At 38.9% G+C, this 24,589-nt stretch overlaps 1 protein-coding gene and 1 long non-coding RNA gene across 9 annotated transcripts in view; one reads left to right on the top strand and one right to left on the bottom strand.

Annotated features, from left to right (window-relative positions):
* Window positions 1–6,727, top strand: part of LOC112545486 (uncharacterized) — a 37,433-nt gene extending 30,706 nt beyond the window's left edge. The window contains exon 3 of the long non-coding RNA XR_012906710.1: window positions 6,604–6,727. This is a non-coding gene — a long non-coding RNA (uncharacterized LOC112545486). The remainder of the gene's footprint in view (window positions 1–6,603) is intronic.
* Window positions 1–24,589, bottom strand: part of PHKB (phosphorylase kinase regulatory subunit beta) — a 238,626-nt gene that overhangs the window by 36,186 nt on the left and 177,851 nt on the right. For 7 of the 8 annotated variants that reach the window (XM_006121182.4, XM_014572567.3, XM_006121178.4 and 4 more), the window contains 10 exons: window positions 18,466–18,549; window positions 17,324–17,428; window positions 15,169–15,251; window positions 14,997–15,087; window positions 12,732–12,793; window positions 12,481–12,643; window positions 10,845–10,926; window positions 6,652–6,709; window positions 4,576–4,666; window positions 3,131–3,333 (listed from right to left, as the gene is read on the bottom strand). In XM_006121182.4, coding sequence (XP_006121244.1) covers window positions 3,131–3,333; window positions 4,576–4,666; window positions 6,652–6,709; window positions 10,845–10,926; window positions 12,481–12,643; window positions 12,732–12,793; window positions 14,997–15,087; window positions 15,169–15,251; window positions 17,324–17,428; window positions 18,466–18,549 — 1,022 coding nt within the window. Of the gene's footprint in view, window positions 1–3,130; window positions 3,334–4,575; window positions 4,667–5,649; window positions 5,741–6,651; window positions 6,710–10,844; window positions 10,927–12,480; window positions 12,644–12,731; window positions 12,794–14,996; window positions 15,088–15,168; window positions 15,252–17,323; window positions 17,429–18,465; window positions 18,550–24,589 lie in introns of all 8 variants that reach the window. The other variant, XM_006121179.4, reaches the window with a different exon arrangement.

Below are 24,589 nucleotides of genomic sequence, written 5' to 3'. Positions count from 1 at the left end.
CAGTAAATAGGCATTGGTTATGGAATCTATCCTGGAGACTGATGATAGCCTGCTGAGTTGCAGTTTGGCATGTTGAACCACATGGGTGCAAGAGGCCCTGTTATCCAGAAGCCTCAAATAGTTTTGTGCTGTTGTGACCAAGTGAGCCTTCAAATCCATAATCACTGATCAAATTGCCTGGAACCTTGAATGTGGAAAAGGTGATGGCTAGAGATGAGGCCATTACAGCCCCTACAAACTCTATCTTCTATACTGGGGAGAAGAAAAATTTTCTTTGTTGTACAACAGTACTGACACATTAAATGTTGAATTATCTACTATTCCATGGTGTTCCTGATATAATAAGTAGTCTATTAAATGCTGACTGGATCAGGGGAACATTGTTCTGTGCCTGTTGTTTGGAGTGGCCTTTGACAAGCCAACTATCTAAGGGTATGTCTACACTAGCCCCCTAGTTCCAACTAGGGAGGCTAACGTAGGCATTTGAATTTGCAAATCAAGCCCGGGATTTAAATATCCCGCGCTTGATTTGCATCTTCCTGGCCGGTTGCCATTTTTTGAAATTTACAAGTCCAGACTAACTGCCCGCGTCTACATGTGGCAGGGACCCAGTAGTTCAAAATAAAGCCCTAGTTCGAACTACCTGTTAAACCTCATTCCAGGAGGAATAACAGCTAGTTCGAACTAGGGCTTTATTTCAAACTACCAGGTCCCTGCAGCATGTAGACGCGGGCAGTTAGTCCGGACTTGTAAATCTTTTTTTGATAGGTCATGCTGAGGAAAAGGTGTCTGCTCTGGCTGGTAAGTACATCCTAATAGGAGCAGGTGTCCGTCAGTCCATGGAGCTTGTTGTACATCTTGTCGGAGAACAGAAAAGATCCCTGGAACATTCTAGAGTCAACTCTGGGTTTCATAAGAAAGACCAGAAGATTTCAGCCAGGATGATCTGCTCATGGCTTCTGTAGGCCCTGGTTTTAGCTGCATCCAGTCTTGCATGCAGTGAAATTCTTATAACATCTTTTCCCATTGAACTGGGAAGAGAACTCCTCACTTGGATTCTCCAGAAGTAGCTCTTCGAACTTTTCCATGGAGACCCACAAATTAAAATTGTATCAACTCAAAAGGGCCTATTCGTTAGCAACATGTAGCTGCAAATCTACTGTCAAACAGGTCTAGCCTCTTAGCATCTTTTGGTTGGGGGGGTAACCACCGTCTCTTTTTAGGTCCTGTGATGACTAATGAACCCAGAGGTGGGTGAATAAAATGTTACTCAAACTTTTAGGCCAGTACAAAATATGATCTTAGCCAAAAGGCTTTCTACCCTTTTCAGGGGCAAAGAGCACAGAGTATGCCATAAAGCACTCACATGAGTTCTAGTTCCCGCTAGAGTACTGAGGGACCCGCTAATGATAAAATGTCATCCAGGCAAAATGAGGACTAATAGACGTAAGCCTAGAGCCACTTTCTTTAACAACTTCTGATAAACCTTAAAATCATCAAGAGATGCAGCTGTGCTGCATGAAATTGTTTTGTCTGGAGAGGATGAAGTAGAAGTTGCAAATGGGGAGTAGGGTGATGTTAGAATCTATTCTACTAACTGTTGCTGCTGCTCGCTGGTGCACACATGCACAGAGTTCATAAAAGCTGAGTCAAATAGTTTTGAATAAAACAGAGTTCCAATGACCCTTTCAAGTTGTAAGAGAGAACTTGGGAGGTCTTTTCTCACCCCGAGCAAGTTCTCTCACCTCTACAGCATTCCCTGCTGGTAATTAGCTCAGTTTATGGAGTGTGCTGCCCTTTGGTCTGTGGCAGCTGCCCTTCAGCAGTGCGCAGAACTCCATTTTCCCATCTTACAAGGCAGCTAATTGCCTAGGTTCATGCAGGCTCTCTCCAGCCTTTTAACCCTTCCCTTGCCAGAATGGGGCAGCAGAATGAACCCAAGTTGCCCAACAGATCCCACTAAGGCAGTTTCTAACTGCCTGTTGTGTGCTGGATGCACCAACCCAAAGAGTGGAATTACATGTGCAATCATTTGAAGAAATAAGAAGGCTGAAGCTTTTTTTCCCCCACGACAATGCTCTTCTACTGCACGTAAATATAATTTTACATGATACTAGGGTTATATTTTATCCTTACTGACAGAGTAAAGAAAAGAAGTAATGCTTCTCATCCAAAGTATTCACTGAATGCAGAACAGCAGAAATAAAACATAAGAGGACCTATTTTTAGAATATATTAAGTAGATAGTTCACATGAAATCTAAGTTTCAAAGGGGTAGCCATGTTAGTCTGTAACTGATTTTTTTTTTAAATAACGAATAGTCCTGCAGCACCTTAGAGACTACCAAAAAATGTAGGTGGTATCATGAGCTTTCATGTGAAGAAGTGGGTTATGCTCCCAAAAGCTCATGATACCACCTACATTTTTTGGTAGTCTCTAAGGTGCTGCACACTATTCATTGTTGCATTGTTCTTGGATTTTTTTTTCATGAAATCTAAGAAGCTTCAGGACAAAATTAGTAATTCTGAGGATGAAGATGTTGTCCAACAAAAAGAATATAAATTACAGCTAAAAAAGGTAAATCAGCAGTCAAGCAGAAACTACTAAAGATAGAAAACAGCAACATAAAATCTTGGAAAACAGCCTTCACTTCAAAAGCTTTGCTTACATCTAATGAAGGGACTCCATCATGTAACACTGTATAGAAATAATATTCATTATACTGCTCAGTGTATACTGCTTGGCGTAGTAATGTGAATCTTACAAAACTTATGTGATAGAAAATGTTTTAATATAGTTGATACAGCAGAACTACATCCTGTTGAATGAACTGAGGATTAGGCTGAAAAGACAAATCTATTTTCTGGAAAAGAACTTGTATATGATATTTATGAGACTAGTAATTCCAATTTTGCTGGAAATATTAGTACAGCAGAATGCATGTTACATTAAATGAAGTATAAAATAAATGAAAACTAAATGCAAAATATAATGAATAAATAAACCCTTCAGTGTATTTGCTTATAAAAATCACTAGCATATCAAGGCCCTGATTTTCGCTACAGCATCTCATAGCTACAATAATAATAATAATAATAATAATAATATCAGAATCAGATATGTTACTGACCCAACTCGTATTTTTAACATGCCACTGAATAGTTCAGGTGAGTTTGAGATGATCCAGCCAATGTGAATGACAAGTTCTTGCTGAATTACAGCTTCCCTCTCATCCTGCAAATTACATTTGTCGTAGATGATGTTCTTAATCTCTCCTGGAGACAAGGGATTAGAAATAACTTCTTCTTCATGGCCAAAAGCTCCAAGAGTCACCTAAGAATATATTAGCAACAATGTGTGTGTGTGAGGGGGGGGAAATAGGAAAAATAAATGATAATTATAAAAGTTAGATTTTATATTCTAAGGTTTCTCTGGTAGTATTAAAACTGAATTCATGGCAAAATATATTATGGTGTCAACTAACTACTAAGAGTAACTGGTCCACTACTTTAAGGTGACCTTCCTTGGCCATCACTTTATTTTGGCACAGTTTAGATAACATGAATGCATGATTGATAATTTTCTAGATAGTTCTTTCCTTTCCCTTGTCAAAGCTTTCTAGAAAGCTTTCCTTAAAATTAGGAAACATGATTCTTGTTACCATGTTCTTTTTTTCATGTGTACAAAACTGAATTAGAATTTTAAAAGCTAGAATAATTAAGCTATTAGACTAATTAGCCAAAAGAAAAAACCATTTAATGAATAAATTTTTACATTTCTCATCTACTGTAAGTAAAACAGAGCAACACACAACATCATTCCTGACGTTTAAAAATGTTACATTATAAAAGTTTTGATCAAGCCTGGTTAATCGAAAAAGTGAAAATAAGCAACTGCAAACCACTCAGCATGCACATTGACTTTTCTACACAGCACCAGAAGCATGCTTCCAGCCCTTCTTGTTTGGAATGTTTGGATATTAAAACTGCCATAAGTCTCCAATATGTATTTTTTTCTAATCAAAAGAAACTTTTTATAATCATACTGTAATTACTTTTGTGCCAGGAGGGCAAACAATAGAACAAATTAGGGCCTAGGACTAGGGCAGAGGCATACAGAGAGAAAAACATAAATGGTGAAAAATTCCCTATTGAGTGGCTACTCTCAGTGCAAAATGTACTAACTACCCTTTTAGCTTATTAAGTTCTCTATATACTTTCTTTAAATAATGTTTTACTACTTGCTTCAATGCCCTTTTGTATACAAATATCTTCTCATACATTCCCCCTTACCTTTAATTGCAGCATCTCTCTCATTTCTTTCCCATCTAGCTCTGGCTGTTCAACTATCTACTCGATGTTACTCTCAACTTCATTAGTTATGCATACGTCTTAGCACAAGTATATGCAGTACATGAAATTTAGCAATTTTTATTTTACTCAGTTCTTTAATTATTTAACAAGTATTTTTTAGTCTTGTACTTTTTAAAGTATATGAGACCTACAAAATGAAAGAGCCTATACAGATTTTTCTCTTGATTATCATTGAATGCAATTCTGAAAAATGCAGACTTACCTGTTTACCCTGAACTAAAACATTAGTAATAGATGGTGCAAGGCTGTCCACTAGTTTACCTAAAAGGCTTGCTGCGAAGCGCACAACAGACCTGAGGGTAGAAAACAGAGCAATCCCACTGGATATCAAATGCTGGTTTAATGAATTCTATAATGTGTTTGAATTGTCATCACATTTGATAAATCCCAAATGATTAACTACGAAAATACATACATTTGTTTTTGAAATGTCACTTCATAAGGTTTTTTTTAGATAAATCCTGGATTTTTATTAATCAATAAAGTTTAGAATAATGGCTGTGTTGGGAACAGTTAGAATTCATTAAACTAGGAACTGCAAATAATAAACTGGCTTTCTTTTCTCTCACAACATGTTAAGAAAACACCATGTTATAATTATTTGTTCTATAAAGGAATATCTGTTTTTGTTTGCCACCAATTCGTAATTAGTGGAAAATTTCTCTTTGATAGACATTTTAGTTTATTCTGGAAAGATTTAGAAATTTTCAAGCATACAGTATTTAATCTTTGCAAAGGAAATAAAGCATTTAATTCAGAAAGTTATACTGAAGGAGTAGGCAAAGATTTTTGTTGTGAGAGTAAGTACAGCACATGCAACACACATTGAATTAACATTTTTGATAATTTTTGCCTACAGGCTATATTTTTATATGCAAGCAATGAAAAAAGAGAATCATGTAAAGTGCTAGGTTTAAAACTGGCTGCAAATTTTAAAAATAACTAGATGGACATGGTGCTATAACTATTAAAAAAGTGAATGTTTAATTTTATATATCATAATTTCATGCCAAAATGAAAACTGTATAAGCTACGTTTAAGATTTTCTTGCGTGAGGTTTGTAGCTGCAAATAATAATTTATCAAGGGAGTTAATGAACAAGTTATAATATTCAATAAAGTTAGTACAAATCCATCAACCAAATTGACACTGACTTCAGTTGTGCACTCCAAAGATCAAGAGCAAAGCATTTTAAAACTGCATTAGCTGATCCATCAAAATGCAATTAAGGCAACAAATCTCAAGCAGCACCATTTAAGACCTCTGTGCACTTTACCTGTTTCCCATGTACCAGCAAAGTAGTAATATGTGGGGCTATAGAGGAAGCAAATTTCTGTGTAAATGCAGCACTGTAGCGTACCATCAACCTAGGTATGTCATATGACAATCATAAGAGAGAAATGAGAAATAAGACTTTATATATTTTAGTTTTACAAGTATTCAAAATATCAACAACAAAATTTAGCATATAAGTAGCCAGAGGTTTATTTCACTTTATTAACAGGCTAAAACTAAAAAATTGAAATCAATTTATGTGGTTAATATCTAAACACCTTATTGATAAATAATATTAACAAGCTGAGAATGGGTTTCATCTTAAGCTCAAATCTTGTTTTATATATAGAAAACTGAATAGAAATCTAGTAATTCAGTTAGAATAGTCTTACAGCAATTACCCAAACTACATGTAAATATTACACTTTACCAAAATAATTTTAAAAGGGCTGGGAAAGCAAAGCCATCTTTAACCTAAATGACTTCAGAAACAACAGGCAGTAAACTGTCTAACTGTATCTAATTTTGTTATTAATTTAATTTTTGAACTTTGCTACTGAAAGCCATAATTTTATAGCATTGTAACATACTCTCGAAAATATGATCATGTCAATTACATTACTAATTCTATTTAATTTTATTTGTATTTATAAGTAATGTTGATCACCCAGATTTAAAGAGACAATGTTGACAATCACAATTTATATTAATGTGTCCTTCAGATGGCTACAAACCCATTTGTAAAGAAGCATGTTTACCACACTGGCCACTGAGCCATTTGCTTTGCGATATACTTGTGACAGGAACAAATACATCACATATTAATAAATTCCATTTGCTTCTCTATGTTAAGAAATATGAGGTGGATTTTCAGCTGGTATAGCTGAACTGAAGTCAGGTGAGCTATGCTTTTTTATATTATCTAACAATCTGACCTTTTATGCTTTTTAAACAGGCTGAAATGCAACATTTAAAAACAAAAATGAACATATGAAATACAAACCAGAGTTTTTTGCTGCCCGCTCGCCTATAGATTCTTTCAATATGGTCAGAAACAGTACCTAAGCACATGAAAAAAAGATGCAGTGACTTTTATTCAGCAACAATAAAGTAAGTTTGATAACGACATTAGTTCATTTTGGACCAGATTCAGTAAAGCACTTAAATACATGTTTAACTTTAGAATTTAAATTTAACATGCCACCTAATCACCATCTGTGTCCTGTGATACCACTCGGGTGACTGACTAATTTTAGTCAAACCTGTTGGGAGACCGTAAGAAAACTCAATAAATCAAATGTTTTATAATGCTTATATGAACAGTCAGTTACAATTAAATGTAATATAAAAAATAAACAGTGGGTTTCTTTTCTGTTGCTAAGTGAATAGTAACTTTTCCTAAATGTGAATCATTGGCTTATTTTGCAATGACTTTCTTTTTGGGTGATTACTTTAAAGGATCTCCTAAGATTAAACAGAAAAAAATAGGCATTGGTAAAAACTTCCAGACAGTGAAGTTTGTCAAATACACAAGGAGTGCAGAAGCAGTTGTAATAATTAAGTATGCATTATTATACAGTATTGCACTTCTTAGTTTCCTATGTCATATTTCTCCAGTATCACAGGCTCTGCTGCACAAATTTAGCCTCAGTGGCAAAGGATTGAGAACCGAGAGTTATACTGAGGGACCACAGGATGTGAAATCACAGTGAATACTGATAACCATTCAATCCCTTGAGCTTGAAATACAGTAATTCCTCATTTAATACTATAGATGCATTTCTGAAAATGTTAGTGCTAAGTGAAAACGTGCTATGCGGGGTCAATTTTCCCATTAAAAATAATGGAAAATGTGGGGGTTGCGTTTTAGGTGGTGGTAGCAAAGTCAATTTTTTGTTGGTTGTCGGTCATCAACATCAACATTAGATATCTAGCGACCCAAGTCGCCGCGGTTTGTTAAAACACGAAGATAAACACGAGCGAGTGGAGGAGTGCTGTGACCATATGTGTTCATCTGCTCATGTGTATTAACACTGTTTTCATCAACTTATGCCACTGCACAAAGTAGTCCACCACTTGATTATTTTCGTGTTATTTTGGGGATGGTCGTGTTATTCAAAAAAGTTCCCTAAAAAAAATCGTGCTATTGCGAAAATGTGTTAAGCGGGCATGTGTTAAATGGGTAATTATTGTATCCATTATATTTAAAATTCATAGGTGGGATACACTTATTTGTACACCCCAGGTATAGCAGCAACATCACTTCAAAAGGGAATATGGGGGGTGCATGAGAGAGTCAAACTGCAAGATTATAGTTTATAGATATGTAGATCTGAAGAAAAGATGTAAATATCTGGAGATATACCTATCTCATAGAACTGGAAGGGACCTTGAGAGGTCATCGAGTCCAGTCCCCTGCCCTTATGGTAGGACCAAGTATCATCCCTGTCAGATTTGCCCCAGATCCCTAAATGGCCCCCTCAAGGATTGAATTCACAGCCCTGGGTTTAGCAGGCCAATGCTCAAACCACTGAGCTATCTCCCCCCCCCCACCCTGATTAATCAGTTAACCAGTTAAAAATTATGATAAACAAACATGTATCTGGTTAACCAATTAAGCAGGATCCCAGGTGGAGGACTGGAATGGCCTCCAGCTGGCAGGGCTCCCAGTCTTGGCTACCTCTGCTCCCCCACAGGGCTCTCAGCACACCACAGGTGGTGGGGCTGCTCCTGGACACCAGTTAAACTGGCTACCTGGTCACATTCCTAATCTGAAAGCACTGGGCCTATCAAGTGGAAGTACTTAAGTCCTTCAAATCATTATGTGGTAGGAAGTTGAAGTTAATCAGGAAGAAAACATTTATTATGTAGAATGAACAGTCAGCGTTTAAGGTCAGTCTCACTGCTCGTATGGCATGGTGTAAAAATTGACTGGCAGGGACTCTTGTCAATTATTCATACTGTTTAATGCAAGATCAGCAGTTAATAAAGTTAAAATCATCTACTACTTCATATTGGATGAGACCTCTGATTTGCACATCATAGTACTATTTGATAAGAGGGCAATGCAGAAATTTCATTAAGCTCAGACATCCCCAGATGGGTGCTTGGTTAATTATGAACTGGAGGATCAAGAAAGTGAGGTTGTTGTTTTTGGTCTAATTTTGAATGTGGGAGATTCCTTAAGAACATTTTTCATTAGAGCACAGTACTGTATATTCAAAGTAATGACTACAGAAAGCTACTGAAGTGTCTAACCAACAACAAAGTACTTTCCAGGCTATTTGGAGTGGTGGGAGCATGCTTCCCTGATATTCAGAAGTAGACCAGGTGTCTGGATACAGTGGATTCACAAAATCCTAGTATTACATTGAAACAGGTTTTTATAATACAATTAATCAATCCTCCACACATCTTTTATACTAATCAATACCGCGTTTAATACTTTCTCAAAAACTTTTAAGAGTTGTTCTTTTTGATGCTTCAAGGTTGTATATTTTAGGGGTTCTGGATGAGTTGGTATTGCCAGTTAACTTTAAGAAATTGTCTGCAGTAATTATTTTAGTGGCCAAAAGTGTTATTTTGAGAAAATGGACATCTGCAATTCCTTTCTCATACACTGACTAGCTTATTGACATCTCTACTTCACTAAAGGAAAAAATGATTCCCAATGATTCTATTAGATGTAAGAAATATGAGAGTGTCTGATCACACGTGAAACTCCTGCATACTTTTAAGGCTTAGTATACATTAGTCTCTCATGCTAAAAAGTTATGTTCTCACTTATTTATCTATTTAGTTATTTTAGAAACTAATGCCCTGCATGACCTCTGTGGGTTAAGGGTTCTTGTTTGCATGCTTGCTTTTGTTTTTCCAGACTTTATAAATAACAAACATTGATTTTTGTTAGCTTTGATATTTCTAGGACACAAGACTATGTACAGTAGACTTCCGATAATCTGGCACCTTTTGGACCTAGGTGGTGCTGGATTATCAGATTTGCCGGAGAATCAGGTGGTCCGGTACAGGTGCACGGCTTAACAGCTGGCCAGGACACAATCTCCCTCCCTCTCTCCTCCCCTTTCCTCTTCAGTCTCTCTCCTCCGTGCTGTAACTTGATCCTCCTCTCCCACCCCTCCCGTTTCCCCTTTGCTGAAGCAAAACGTTCTTCTCCATACTGTAACATGATCTCCCTCCCCCATGCTCCATCTGGTTACAGCCAATACATGTGCTGAGCGGCAGGCTTTTTTAAATCAGACTGTCAGGAGCGCTTGGCATTTTGATGCCGGAGTATCGGGAGTGCTGAACAGTTGGATGCCGGACTATCGGAATTTTACTGTACTTTGTTTTGTTATTTGTTTATATTTTATATAAAAATAACAAAGTTTAAAAAATAAAACATAATGAAGCATCTTGTGTTTTTTTAGAACTTTCCAGAATATTTTTTATACAGCAATACTGAACGTATGGTGTAGGCCTGATTCCATCTCCTCTTTCTCTGGGATGCATGTATATGGTTCAGGGATAAAAAGCAGTCTGCATGGTACATAAAGCTCACACCATGGGCCGTATAGTGCTATAGATAGAATCACTTCCCAACCCCTATTTCCTCTATCTATTTGCTTCCTTAAGGAAGCAGAACTGGTCCCAATATAGCACTATCTAGGTTAGCAGTACTGGATTATTATTAGCTTATTTTTGTAATGTCTTATGTGTATTTCATGCCTGTATTTTAATACAAAATTCTGATGTAAAACTCAAGTAGAATAATTTCTATACATAATATTTTGAAATAAAATCTCATTTCACAAAATACGTAAAATAAAACAAAACCATCAATGTAAGATTCCTGATATGTTTCAGGCTAAGAGACACAGGCACGCACAACCTGTCTTCAGCTTCATTTTCTTATGCAAAAATCAAATCATTTCTGACAAAAATTATTTGCCCAGAATTATGAATAGGCAAAATGCTGCATGCAAACAATTTAGAAGAGTTAATAGATTTAACAGCTCATTCTACTGTATGATATATTAGTGTGCATTTTCCATTTAAAACAGAAACTGCTTTAATAGAGAAGAAAATAGCTACATGACATTTTGTATGCATGTCCATTATTCATATTCATTAGAACTATACAGAACACTGCCTCTTCTAATTCAGTATTTAGAATAGTCACATGAAAGGATAACCTACCTTCCTTGGTAATGAAATTCGGTCCTTCCCGTTTGAGCAAAATACTCAAAAGAATTGCTTGACTTGCTAGGCAATTGCAGTCCTAAAAAGAACAATTTTCAGATTTAGATCATTAGCAAAAGGCATCACTGTTATTGCAACTTTCACACAAAACCAGAAGACAGTTGTTTGAGCAGTACTATGCAGCACCACAACTTTCAGGGAGAAAGTCTGCCCTCCAAACTCCAAATCTTAATTTGCCCCCCCTATAATAATAACCAAATAGTTAGTATTAGGTTGTCAGTGGGAGTTGAGGGCTCTCAGGACCTTACCAGATCTGGACCCTTCTGATACCCAGTTATATCATCATCTCTATCTTTATTTTCTATCTCTTCCAAGGAAACAGTGGCATAGAGTTTGTTAACGCTCTTTTTACTGCTACTTTAGAATGACTGCTTTTAGGAGATATATCAAGGTTCAATAAAGTTGCAACCTTCAGTTCAAAAAGATCATTCCAGTCTTATGTCCTTGGTCTGTGCCATTTGCAAACCAATGCTTGTAATGAGATGACTAATTGACAAGATAAGCTTTTCAAGTCCCCACTGAGGCTATGTCTAGACTATGGAGTTTTTCTGGGATACCCAAGAGGTAACCCGGAAAAACTCTGCCACATCCAGGGAACGTGTTTGTTCTTCCAACATTTTTTGTGGGAGAGCAGATGCACTCTTTCAGAAGCCCTGTACTCCTTGTTTCACCAGGAAAAAGGGCTCTTCTGAAAGAGGAGGTTTTTCCAAAATTTGGCCCAGTGAAGACAGGCCAAATTTCAGAAAAGCCTCTTCTGAAAAAACAATTGGAAAAAGGTATGTAAATTGCACTCCGCAATCTGCATACCTTTTTCCAAAAAAAAGTGGCAGTCTAGACGTAGCTTGAGACAGAATGTTGAAAGGTGAAATACTCATTCATTGTTGGTTTTTGGCACAGGAAAAATGCCCAATTGAAACTTTGATATTTTATCTTACAATCAAAAGTCACTAAAAGTTCAACAGTCTTAGAGAATTTCAATCATTCAAATGTTTTTGGAGCTACAGTCTAGATTTGAGATATTTATTTATAAGAAACACAACATCTCTCCCTTGTTAGAACATTTCAGGTACTGCCAAAAAATAATATGAATTTTAGAAAAGGAAGGATGGAAAATTGCTAGTAAATATTGCCCTCATGCAGAGGTGGTCCCTCAGTCAGCAGCTGCTACTCTCCGGTGGCCTAGTTCTGAAGGAAGCAGTGCAGGAGCACGGGGGCATGATAGGATATCACACCTTTACCTGCACTGCTAAGAGTGGTGCTGCCTTCAGAGTTCAGCTCTTGGTCAACAGCTGCCCCTTTCTAGTCACCCAGCTCTGAAGGCAGAGCAGAAGTAAGGGTGACAATATCATGAACCTTCTAAAATAACCTTGTGATCCACTTGCAATTATCTTTTGGATTAGGACCCCCCAGCTTGAGAAACACTGGTCTCCGCTGTGAAATCTGTATAGTATAGGATAAAAGTATAAACAACAGATTTCACAAGGAGAGACCATTTTCATGGTCTGCGACACATTTTTCATGGGCATGAATTTGGTACGGTATAATTATACAACTATTTATCCAATTTTCTTACATTCAGTTTCTGAAGAATCTCATAAGTTGATTTGTTTTTCCAGTCATTAATATTCACATCTGGTTGCTGTTCAAGTTCTGAGGCATTTGGTGTACTAGTTTGTCTCTTGACTTTCGAATGTTTTGGAAGTTCCAGCTCCTCAAAACCCTTGAATTCGGGAGCCCTAAAAAAATAATTCTTTAATTGTCCACAGCTCAGAAGATATTTTAATTGTGAAAAACACTATAATTAAATCTCCCTCATATCCTTACTCTTCTGATTCACCAATTCTTAGAAAGTCAAGTTGTTCAACGACTGCTCCAGATATTAATGTCTGGGGGGAGAAAAAAAACAAAAAGCACTCAGCAAGATGGTATTAGTCTGTACACTACACATATCAATTCTAAGATCAATATAAACTGCTGATTACTGAACAGGAATTGATCAACTACTGTATTTTGATATATAGGCCGTCCTCACTATAAATTCAAGATACGTTCCAAAAAACTTGGACTTATAGCGAAACAACTTAAAAGCAAGGATTTTTTTTCCTTGTGGCAGCCAGCCCCAGCCCAGACAGCTAGGGACCAAGCTTCCCAGTTCCAGAAATCACTTGAGGCTTTTCTTCCCTAACAGCTTCAGAGATGCATGGGGTAGGGAAGCAGTTTTGTCCCAGCAGCCTGTGCCAAGGGAGGGGAAGCCCCAGGGTTATACTACACACAAATATGTGCTCTCTGTCTTTCTTATAACAAATGTTAAGCTTCTGTCACTAATATTTCAGTATACTTTTTTACTGATTGCAAATAATTCATTGAATATTCATATGAATTTCACATGTATATAGTTGCAGAGGAAATCTGTTCTAATAAAGTAGTTTTAAGAGCGTTTCTTAAAAAGCATTTTGTATTGATAGTTGTCAATAGGAGAAAAAACCCATGGATTTGTGTCCCATGAACTTGTAAACTCAGTTTTCATTTTAAAATTTATGATCAAATACGACAGTAAGAGTTGACTATGAAAATGCTTAACAAAATCAAGCATTTTTTTTAGTTTGCATTACTGATGTCTTCCTATCACTTTTTGACATATATAATCCTCTGGAAAGCAGCTGATGACAAAGCCGTTACAGACAATGAAAGTAAAAATTATTAAGAACAATGGAAGAAACTTTAAATTATTTGTAGGGTTGGGAGGCTTAAATTATTTGTTAGACTTTTAATCAGCAATTGTTAATTTTACCCCTAAACACCAGCTGCATTCTATTGAACAGCTGCTCTGCGGCATGCAGGAGGTGCTGGGAGGGAGGAGGAAGAGTTGATCAGTGGGATCATAGGGCTGCTGGTGGTCAGGCTGCCAGTTGATGCACAGAAAAGTGACAAATGTGAAAGGCGTAAGTTGCAAATGATAGATATGCACATAGGAAGTGACATGAATTGAAACAAGTGAGCAATGGGTATGCAAAATGATGAATAAGGGGAAGACCCCTTCTACCAAGATATAGAACAACACAATCTTGATGAAACCATCCTCAAGCCAAAGCAGCAAAAAGGGTTACTGAAATGTTTTTGCACTCTTCGTGAGTAAGGCAAGACAACAGCAGCAGCAGTGATTGCCAAGTACAGAAAACAGTTCTAAAATGATTCTTAATTATTTAAAGACTCTTCGTGGAAAGAAATGGGATGTGGATGGGAACAATGACTTGCTGAGGTCTTTGAAATAGTACAATATGTAAAATAATCTAAAAGCAAGCTGTGTAGATAATTTTTGATAAATGTTTCTTGTAATAATATATCAATTTAATAAAATACAAAATAATAAAAAGGAGGCATTACAGGTAAGTATCAAAAGTCCCCTGGAGCCTGTAGGTAGCTCTTCGAATGGATGGCAATGACATTTGCATCAGGAACCCTAATTTACAATAGTCAGAGATTATGTGAACTAGGTTTGACAGCTGAAATTTAAAAAAAGTTTATTTAAATCATAATTGAAAGCATTTATTTTACTGTTAGAGCTAGAAAAGCTCCTTTTGTAATTTTAACATGTTCGCTTGTTGAGGTAAAACTTAAGTCTTCCCATTAAGGTTTGTTTTGAACAGCCAATGTATTAAAACTAACTAGAATTTTAACTTTAGTTAACAAATGAAACATACCTTTCCCTGCCCCAAATAGAGCCCCTAACTCTTGATATCAAGGGCTTGCCCCCTTTGGTGATAAATCCCATAAGACAGATGGCTGGGAGTAAAAAATAAAAGACTCCCAGCCATATTCAAAGGCCTTTTGTGGTAAATATCAAAGCCTTGAGCTTCTGCTTAGAGAAAGCATGATTTATACTGTCCTGAAAGTGAACAAAGGGCTTTAAAAAGAAGCAGAACTCATGACTTTATCTCATGTTTAATTTTATTACACTCAGTGAGATATTGAAAAGTCACATGAGAACTAAAGAATTTTGATATAATAAAATGTCTATAGAAATAACAATTCATGGACTAACACAGACTACTGCCAGAGTATGAATGTAACATTTAGAAAAAAAAATACCTGCACTCTATCAACATGAACCTTGACTCCTCCAACAACTCCCTTTTTAAAGGCTGCCAGCATATCTAATATTGGATTGAATCTGCTTCCCCTATAATTTTAAAAACAAACATGAATATTAAAAATATGAAAAATCTCATTACAAATAATGATCTTCATATGTATTCCATACCTTATGTTATCCTCACGGATAAGCACGAGGAACAGGGGACGACCATGCATTTTCCAATATTGTTTAATGAACTGCAATGCATTCTAGACAGACATAAAGGTATATGAGATTATGCCAGGAAAGATAAAAGTACAATACTTTGTAACAATAACAAACAACCTAAAATAAAAGGTACTACTTTAAATCCAACAGATTACAAATCTCAAACCATTAATCAATTCCACAGAATGTAAGCATTATGTAGAATGTAAACAATTTTCAGATGCTTCATAGCCACACCTTTATGATAACATTGCTCTCATTATAGGTAGCCACAAACTAACCATGTCACCAGTCTGAGCAGAATGAAATATTGGATTAGATCTACTGATATGTATAAAAAGGATTCGGAAATGAATCAGGAGTGAAAGCACAGAGGAGATAATTGGCACCTTTCATATTCCAGAAGTAGGTGCTGCAACCCAGGTCATTTCACTCTGAAGCTGGGGGAGTAGGGCAAGTGGTGTGAGCACTAGGACTGGTTGAAATTTTTTTTCAAATAGAATATTTGTAAAAAAATGTGGTTTCAGATCCACTGAAACTATTCACCTCCTTGACATAAACTCACTGATTAGGCTCACGAAAAAAATTTTAGGATAGATTTATGATGGGTATTAGATGCCATTTTCAAAACTGATGAAAGGGTAACGGTGGCCGGATACCTGATAGCTCCATGGTTAGAGCACTCACCTGGGATGTGGAAGACCTAGATTCAACCCCTACTCTGCCTGTCTTGAACTCACAGATGAAGGCCCCGCCAATAGGGCTATAAGGTATTCTAGGGCAGTGGCTCCCAACCACCGGTCCACAACCTGCTGGGGTACATGGCTCCAGCCCCAGCTGTTGGGAGAGGCGTGTCCTGCCCCACCTCTCAGCCAACCAGTGCTGGGCAGAGGGCGGGGTCTCTTCCCAGACATGGAAGAGCACTTTGCTGCGTGGCAGAAAAGCCACACGGAGCTCAGCATGGCAGCCATAGAGCATCCGTGACCCAGGCAGCAGTGCTCAGGTGGTGTCTGGGAGGCAGTGCAGAGCTAGGTGAGGGAGGCGGGCAGGCACAGGGAGTTCTGGGGGTGGGAGGCTCTGCTGAGAGGCTCTGCGGATGGGAGGCTGGCACTTGGGGGGGGGTTTGGGTGCAGGGGACTCTGGGGTCAGTGGCTGGTGTTGGGGGACAGTGGAGGGCTGGGGGGCTCTAGGGGTTAGGGCTGGCACTGAGGAGCTCTTGGGGCTGGGGCTTTTGGCAGAACGGTAACATTTTATTTTCATAATGAATATGCAAATACAATGTTCCCAGTCTGCCAAAAGTTTGTGAATGGTTTTGCTGATGCCCAGCAGTGTTCCTTCTAAGTTGCGTGGCAGCCCTGAGCCTCAGACTGGGTGGGGCTGATTAATCACCTGTGAAGCTGTGCTGCTGCACAGCTTAGAGGGAACACTGGTCCCCAGAATAAAAAAATTTGGGAACCAATGTTCTAGGGTTTCTCCTGTTGATGCAGTTCCACTTTACATAAATTATTAACTATTCAACAGACCAGAGAGACAAATGACCCTAATGGCTGATGCCTAGCACACCGATTTGGGAGAGGACACAGCCAGAGTCCGGTCCTTGCTGCAAACTGCACAATCAGTTAGTCACATAGATCTAATCTGCACTGCTGCCTTTAATTGGTATTCACCCAAGGAAGGCGAATTTAGTTTGTGGACAGGGCTCCAAAGAAGTGCCACCAGATGAGGCTTTCAAACAAAGCAGCCCTTAAGTGAACTGGCCACATCCCTTACCCCAGTCATGTGTTTGCCTTGGGGTCTGCACTTTGCCAGTTGCTTGGGAAAAGAGGGGGTTGCACAGCATATATTGTGCCATTACATTCTCACCCTCTCTTATAGTTGGCTTTCTGCCACAGCATAGGCTCTGTGCTGATCTAATAGTATATTAATGCTAACATTTGCATCGTTCTTCCCACCATAACTTAGTTTATTTACTTTATATAGTAAGGTACATTGACTATATACTTTTCATCTCCCCTGCTCAATCCTACATTTCATCAAATCTTTAGACCCACTCCATTTATTTTTATATGGGATTTATTTAATCAGGTTGTGAAAGAAAAACACAGATAAATACCTTAATGTCATCAATCAACAGCATAACATCCTGAGACATGTAAAAGTCACTTAGATCAAAAATGATTGGGTAGCAAACAACAGTCTTTCCTAGTATTCGATAAATCTGTAGGGCGAAAAAGCTAACATTACCCATTTCTTAAAAATATACGGAACTCATCTACTATATATTTGTGTGCCTGTCTGTGTTGGTCCGTCTATGAGACTTTGTTCATTCAAAACTCTTCCTACATGGTAAGAGCTAAGGCCATCAAATTTGGTAGGCAGTTTCTTCTTATCATAACTTAAAGCAAGGTCAGGATTTGGTTGTGCCAGGACAATGAGATATGTGTGGAATGCAACTGTTTCTTATCAAAAAGGAAGAGGTGTGGTAGCAAGGACAGTTATACCCCAGAATGATCACAGTGGGGCAGCCCCAGCCTCCTGCTGGGCCATGCGCCACCCCCCCGCCCATCCCTGGAGAGCAGCCATTGGCTAGGCTGGCCCTGGGCTGCAGCTGCTGGGCAGGCTATGTTGCGGCTGTGGGCTACAGCCCCTACCCTGAGCCCCCAACATTTTCCAATCCCCTGCTCTGAGATCCTCCTCACTCCCTAACTCTGACTCCTGCATCCTCCACATCTCCAAGCTCCTTCCCTGACTCCTGCACCCCTCCAGCCCTAGCCTTACACCCTGATTACTCTGGTAAGTCTTCTAGTATTGACATAGGTTAGAAAATGAAACCACAGATTCAATATTGCAGTGTCAACGTAATAATGATCTGTAAAAAATATTTGTAACTAAAAAATCTGATTTTAAAAATTCTTGTTCTTATAATTGAGCAAATCCACATTCTTTTTTAATCACAGTAATTCAACCCTATCATGATCAATCTTATCTTGGGTGAGTATTACTGTAATTAGGTGCTTAGGTAAAGTGTGAAATAATTTAACAGTGACATAGCTCATTCTTTGTCCTTAACAGATTTATAAAGTATACAAAACATTTTATAATAACCAATAAGAAGATTTACATGCAGAAAATAAGATTACAACATTCAGTAAAATCAACAATTTAAATTGTATTCTGTCTTCACAGAATAATCCCAAATTTGTCTAATGTATATACTAATAAAAATAATACAAATCATTCACTTCTTGCAATGACCTTTGATGTTCCAAGGCATCCAATAGGTCTGTCAGGCCGTCCAGATAATCCCACTTTGTCATTAATCCCCAAATGAAAGTAAGCCTGAAAAAATAGCAATTGTGACATTGTAAAGCCAACTAATTATACAAAGTCCAGGTCTTTTTGTTTTTACCTCCAGTAATAAACATCCCCAGAAACATTTCTTTTTTTTTTCTTTTTTTTTGGAGGAGAACATAAATATAAAACCTTTACAATTGTTCCTATTTTTTTTAGATGTACATCCATATCACAGTGATGGACTCAGGAAAAACTGAAATAAAAAACCCAGATAAAACTTGACTAAATGTGCAGCTCAAGGATTTGACTTTAGCCCAGTGTTTTGATAAGTAAGAAGGCAAAAAAATTATTAAAAGGATACATATAGATTATTTAAATCTTAACCTTTAATAATATTTTCACTGACTAACCATGTAGAATACAATAAAAGCATCAGGCTGTAATTTGCCTCATTCTGTTCTAAAACAATGAAGTCTCATTAACACAAACAATTCTATCTAGACCAAATCATCCACTGCTTTTTGAACCTCACAAGACTGCAGAACCCTATGTTTACTGGTTGTACAGCACATAAAAAAGGCAACTTGCTGCAAAAAGTAACAAACTAAAAATTCCACCCAAAAACTGTACAACTATCAAGTGAGAAAAGGAGTGCTAATAACTAGGGAAAGAAAGTCATGGACTAGAACAGTGGTCTCCAACCTTTTTGAGCACAAGATCACTTTTTGAATTTAGATGCAATCCAAGATCTACCTCAAATATAAATACCCTTACCCCTTTCTCCAAGGCCCCGTTCCTGCTCACTCCATCCTCCCTCTCTTGCCCATCCTCACTCACTTTCACCAGGCTGGGGCAGAACGTTGGGGTGCAGGCTCTGGTCTTGGATTAAGGGATCTGGCGTGTGAGGGGGGCTCTGAGCTGCTCTTGGGGCAGGCAGTTGGGATGTAGGAAGGGGTTCTAGATGCAGGCTCCGAGATGGCGTTTTGATGCAGGGGTGTTCGGGGCTAGGAGGGTTTGGAGAGCAGGAGGGTTCATGACTAGGGTAGGAGTTTGGGATGTGGCTTCCAGCTGGGCACTGCTGGTAGCTCCTGGTTGGTAGTGCAGTGGGGCTAAGGCAGGCTCCCCCTTGCCCTGGCCCACTCCCTAAAGCAGCCAGCAAACTCCATCCCAAGTCCTGTTGTGCCCCCTCTCTGCTTTGTGGACAAAGGATAGAGAGTGGAAGAGGGGACATCTTGACATCAGTGTCCCTCCCTTCCTCCCCTGCCCTGCACAGAAAGCAGGAGGCTCCATGGGACATCTCCAAGGCAAAGGGGCAAGAGATGAGCACCAGGGGGGAAAGGGCAGCTGAAGTGCCAGCACTTGATAGCCATGGGGACAAACCAGTCAGGATCACCTGTTAGAGGCTTCAAGATCTACCACTAGATCCCAATCTACTGGTTGATGACTACTGGATTAGAACCTGCTGAGGGCTACCCTATTCGTCTAATGAAATCAATGAGGCTGATGGGAGACAAGGTAATAGGCATGGGGCTCTAGCTATTTATCAAACTGATGGGAAGAGTTTTTCTTTTTTACTAAGAAAAAACATCCCACTTCCTTGACCTGTGCATCCATTTTCTACACATTAGGTATAATGTGAGTTGGCCTTGAAGTCAGTTTGACTTTAGCATTTTTTTAAAATTGTGTGTGTAGCACAAAGGCTATTTTTACTCATTACAAAGCTGTACACAGTGATACTCAATTGTCAATCACACTGCTACAATGACATGAACAAACTGTCCCCTATCACCATTAGTATCCAATCCAATCTGAATATATTGAAGTCGGAAAAGACCGGAAATGACATTTAATGTAAAAAAATATCAATAAATGTAATACTGTATCTGCACATAACATAAATCAAAAGCTGCCATTCATGTTAATCAGCTTATTGTTATATAGTACCGTGACCATATGAATGACAAGAACAAAACACATTATAATGTAACACTAGATGGAGCTCTACTGCCCTAGAACACTATAATATTTTACTTATAAAAGAACTGTTCCTACTAATAAAAACAGAATGCTAATAATCTTATAATACCTCATATTTCTTTGAAGATTCTGTTTTTAAACTGTAGTAATATGTTATTATCCTCTATCTTCCACTAATACATCTCCTGCTTCATCCACTACAGTTCAGACAAAGAAACAAAAATAGTCCACAAAATTAATCAATTCAGATTTAGTCTTGTTAATTTATTTTTGGAAACAAGCTAGCCAACATTTTATCTACCAACCATACACTCCTAGCTCAAAACATCAGAACACTGGCTCATTTCCAATAAATATTTCAAGTCCAATTCACTAAAGGAAGTTTTTTCAAGTTAACTTCCCTAACAGGTTGGATCAATGCAGTGCAGCAAGAGTTAACGATAGTGGAATATTTCTGTAAAAACCTGGAGTGATAATGGATATCCAGATTCTAGAGTCCTTTATAAAAAGCTGAAGTGGACTCCTCTGCCATCTGTTTTTGTATTCTTTGATTTTGCTATCACTTAGTCTATTCTCCTCTCCTGCTGCTCTCTTGTACCATCTGTTTTCTAATTCTACTTGTCTGAATTTCTCCATCCTCAGCATTCCTACTATCTACCTCATCTTCCTCTTATATGCTTGTTACTATTGTCTTTCTGCCCCTCCTTACACACTTCTTACATTTCTATTTTCATATCTCCTCTTCACTTTATCCTTTCATAAATACTCTTTCTTGGGACACAGCCCCACAGTTTAGAATCTTTAGCTTTAATATGTTATCACTGGTGGCTAGGCTAGTTTATAATTCTGTAATTGACTATTTTGAATAATGTTAATAATCAAATTGAACTATCTGAAAAATAAAGACAGTTATAGTGGAATTGAGAAAATGACTTTAAATTACCATTTATGATTGTTTTTAGCAGAACATTTTCAAAAACAATAAAAAGTCCATTATAATATAAAATGCATTAATTTAAATTGCATTTAAAGTGGTAAATAATTTATACATTATCATGTATCAAAATATTCAGCAAGTATGCTGAAAGAAGAAGGAAAAGAAAATGAAGGCAAGAAGGGAGAAAGATAAGAAAACATAAGAGAAAAGACATTATTAGAAGAGAAAAAAAAGAAGAAAGACAAAATTCCACAGTTCTGAGGGGTATGTCTAAACTACAGGCAGTCCCCGAGTTACGCGGATCCGACTTATGTTGCCCCGGAGCTCGGAGGCTCTGGCAAAGCTGGGGAGGCGCAGGACCCCTCCGCCTCCCCGGCTTTGCTCCGGGTGTCCCTGGTCTGCTGGGGACCGTCTCCAGCAGACCAGGGACACCGGGAGCAAAGCCGCAGCAGCGGCGCGGGCTTTGCTCCCGGTGCCTCTGGTCTGCTGGGGACCGTCTCCAGCAGACCAGGGACACCCGGAGCAAAGCCGCAGCAGAGGCCTTCCACGCCTCTGAGGCTTTGCCAGCAGCTAATGCCCCCCCTCCCCCAGCAGACCAGGCTTTTGTTGTGGACCCTGGGGTAGAGCAGCTGGGGTGCTGCCGGGTTGGTCCTGCAGGGACCTACCTGGCAGCCCAGCTGTTCTGTCCCAGGCTCGAGATTCAGTCGCTGTTGAAACTGATCAGTGGCTGATTCCAGGAAGCTGGGGGCAGAGCAATTCTGCCTCCAGCTTCCTGTAGTCAGCCGCTGGTCAGTTTCAGCAGCAGCGGCTGAATCTGGAGCCAGTTCCGACTTACATACAAATTCAACTTAAGAACAAACCTATAGTCCCTATCTTGTACATAACCCGGGGACTGCCTGTACATCCCTCTGTTGAAAGACGGATGTAAATTAGGCAAATTGAAAGTGCAAATGAAGCAAGGATTTAAATATCCCATGCTTCATTTCCATAATCGCGTCACAGCGGTCTTTTGAAAAAGGGTATTTCGAAAGTGAAACTGCTGTCTAGACGAGGTTCTTTCAGGGAAAAAAACCTTTTTTGAAAGATCCTGTACTCCTCAAAAAAATGAGGAGTACAGGATCTACTGAAAAAGGTTTTTTTTTTTTCCTGAAAGAACTGCATCTAGATGGTAGTTTGAATTAGGAGCTTTAATTCGAACTGCCTAGCCCGTGCTGCGGGTAGCTGCGGGCAGGTAGTTCGAACTACGGAGAATTTAAAAATGGCTAGTGTAGACATACCCTAAGTAACAGAATTTGCATATCTGCAAGCTAGCAGAAGCTGGCAGAGACCTTTCCATTGGAATAGAGTGCTGGCTGGGCACAGGTGTGGGGGAGCCTTCTGAGCCATGGGAAGGATCAAGGAGCAGAAGCAAGAAACAACCACTACAGCCAGGAGAGACGATGTCTACTGATGGCAGAACCAGGATTCTGGCAACAGATAGTGAGTAGGTGACTCCCATTCAACAGGTTTCAAAAGGGAAGAATTAATTCATAGAACCACAGACAATTCGGGATGCAAGAGACCTCAGATCATCTAGTCTTGTGGTGTCCAACCAGTTCTGAAGCAGTAGCCATTATAGTGGCTATTGCTATAGCGAACTAGCCAGATTCGACCAACCAAACAGCCACATTGTTCAAGCCAAATAGCCACACTCAACTGGCCAAATAGCTACATGTAACTAATGGCGAGCGTGTTGGACACCACAGATATAGTCCAACTTCCTACTCCAAGCAGGGTCAATCCCAGATAAATCATCCTAGCCAGGGCTTTGTCAAGGCTGGCCTTAAAAAAAATCTCTAATGATGGAGATTTTACTACTTCCCTAGGCAACCCATTATGTGCTTCGCCACCTTCTTGGTCAAATAATTTTTCCAAATTCAACCTAGACCTCCCCCACTACATCTTGAGATCATTGCTTCTTGTTCTATCATCTGTCACCATTCAGAACAGCATGACTCCATCATCTTAGGAACACCCCCACAAGTAGTTGAAGGCTGCTATCAAATTCCCCCCACTTGTTTCTTCTTCAAACCAAATAAGCTCAGTTCTGTCAGCTTCTCATAAGTCATATGCTGTAGCCTGAGTCGATCCATCCATAGGATGGTTCAGGGTGGCCTCTTTAGGCCCCATGCTCGGGGAGTGGGAGGGGGGACTGCAGCAGCTGCCCCAACCATCCTACAGACGAGACAGTCTCCCATATCGATGTTAGCTGCAAGTCCCAGGACAGCCTGGAGCAGGCAGGAGGGATCTGACTTTTGATTTAGGGAAGGATTCCATTGTTTCTGCTCCATCCCTGAACTGCAGGTAGTTAAAAAAAAAAAAAAAAAAAAAAAAAAGGTCTGGTAGCACTTTATAGACTTACAAAACATTTGATCTGAGGAAGTGGGTCTGGCCCACGAAAGCTCATCACCTAATAAACCATCTTGTTACTCTTTCAAGTGCTGCATAGTCCTGTCTTTTGCTTCAGCAAGACCAGACTAACACGGCTACATCTCTATTACTATAAAACATGTAGATGGTATTATGAGCTTTCGTGGGCACAGCCTACTTCTTCAGATGACTGGAGTTATGAGTTTAGGATGTGTACACCCAAAATAAATAGGAGAGGGGAAGGAGAGGGAGGAGGGAAGAGAAAGGAGTGGGGGAGACAGAGAGAATCAGTAAGTATCTGAAGATTGGGTAGTTAAACTGAAGCAGATAAGAATCGAAGTCAATGGACAGACCCAAGTCAGGAAAGATACTACACAAAAAGTTGTTTGCACCTTCAATGGCTGTTAAATTGGTAGTGTCCCAACCAACTTTCATCAGGATTGAGTCCATTAGTATGTGAATTGAATTTCCGGATGAACTCTAATTCCAATGCTTCCCTGTGGGATCTGGCTTGTAGAACTGGTTTATGACAAGACAGCTATTTGGAGGTCTTTTAAAGTGTGATGTGGAAGACTGACGTGCTCCCCAATAGATTTCTGTATGTTTCCTTTACGTATATCTGATTTGTGTCCATTGATTCTTTCCCGCAGAGCCTGTCCAGTTTGTCCAATATATATATAGTAGTGGGACACTGCTGGCATTTGATGGCATAGATCAAATTACTGGATGTGCAGTCAAATGACCTTTTGATTTGGTGGCTTA

This window comes from Pelodiscus sinensis, chromosome 12 (genome assembly GCF_049634645.1).
Source record: "Pelodiscus sinensis isolate JC-2024 chromosome 12, ASM4963464v1, whole genome shotgun sequence".
Lineage (NCBI taxonomy): Eukaryota > Metazoa > Chordata > Testudines > Trionychidae > Pelodiscus > Pelodiscus sinensis.
Note: the sequence above shows the minus strand (reverse complement) of the source record. Positions and strands in the feature narration are given on the sequence as shown.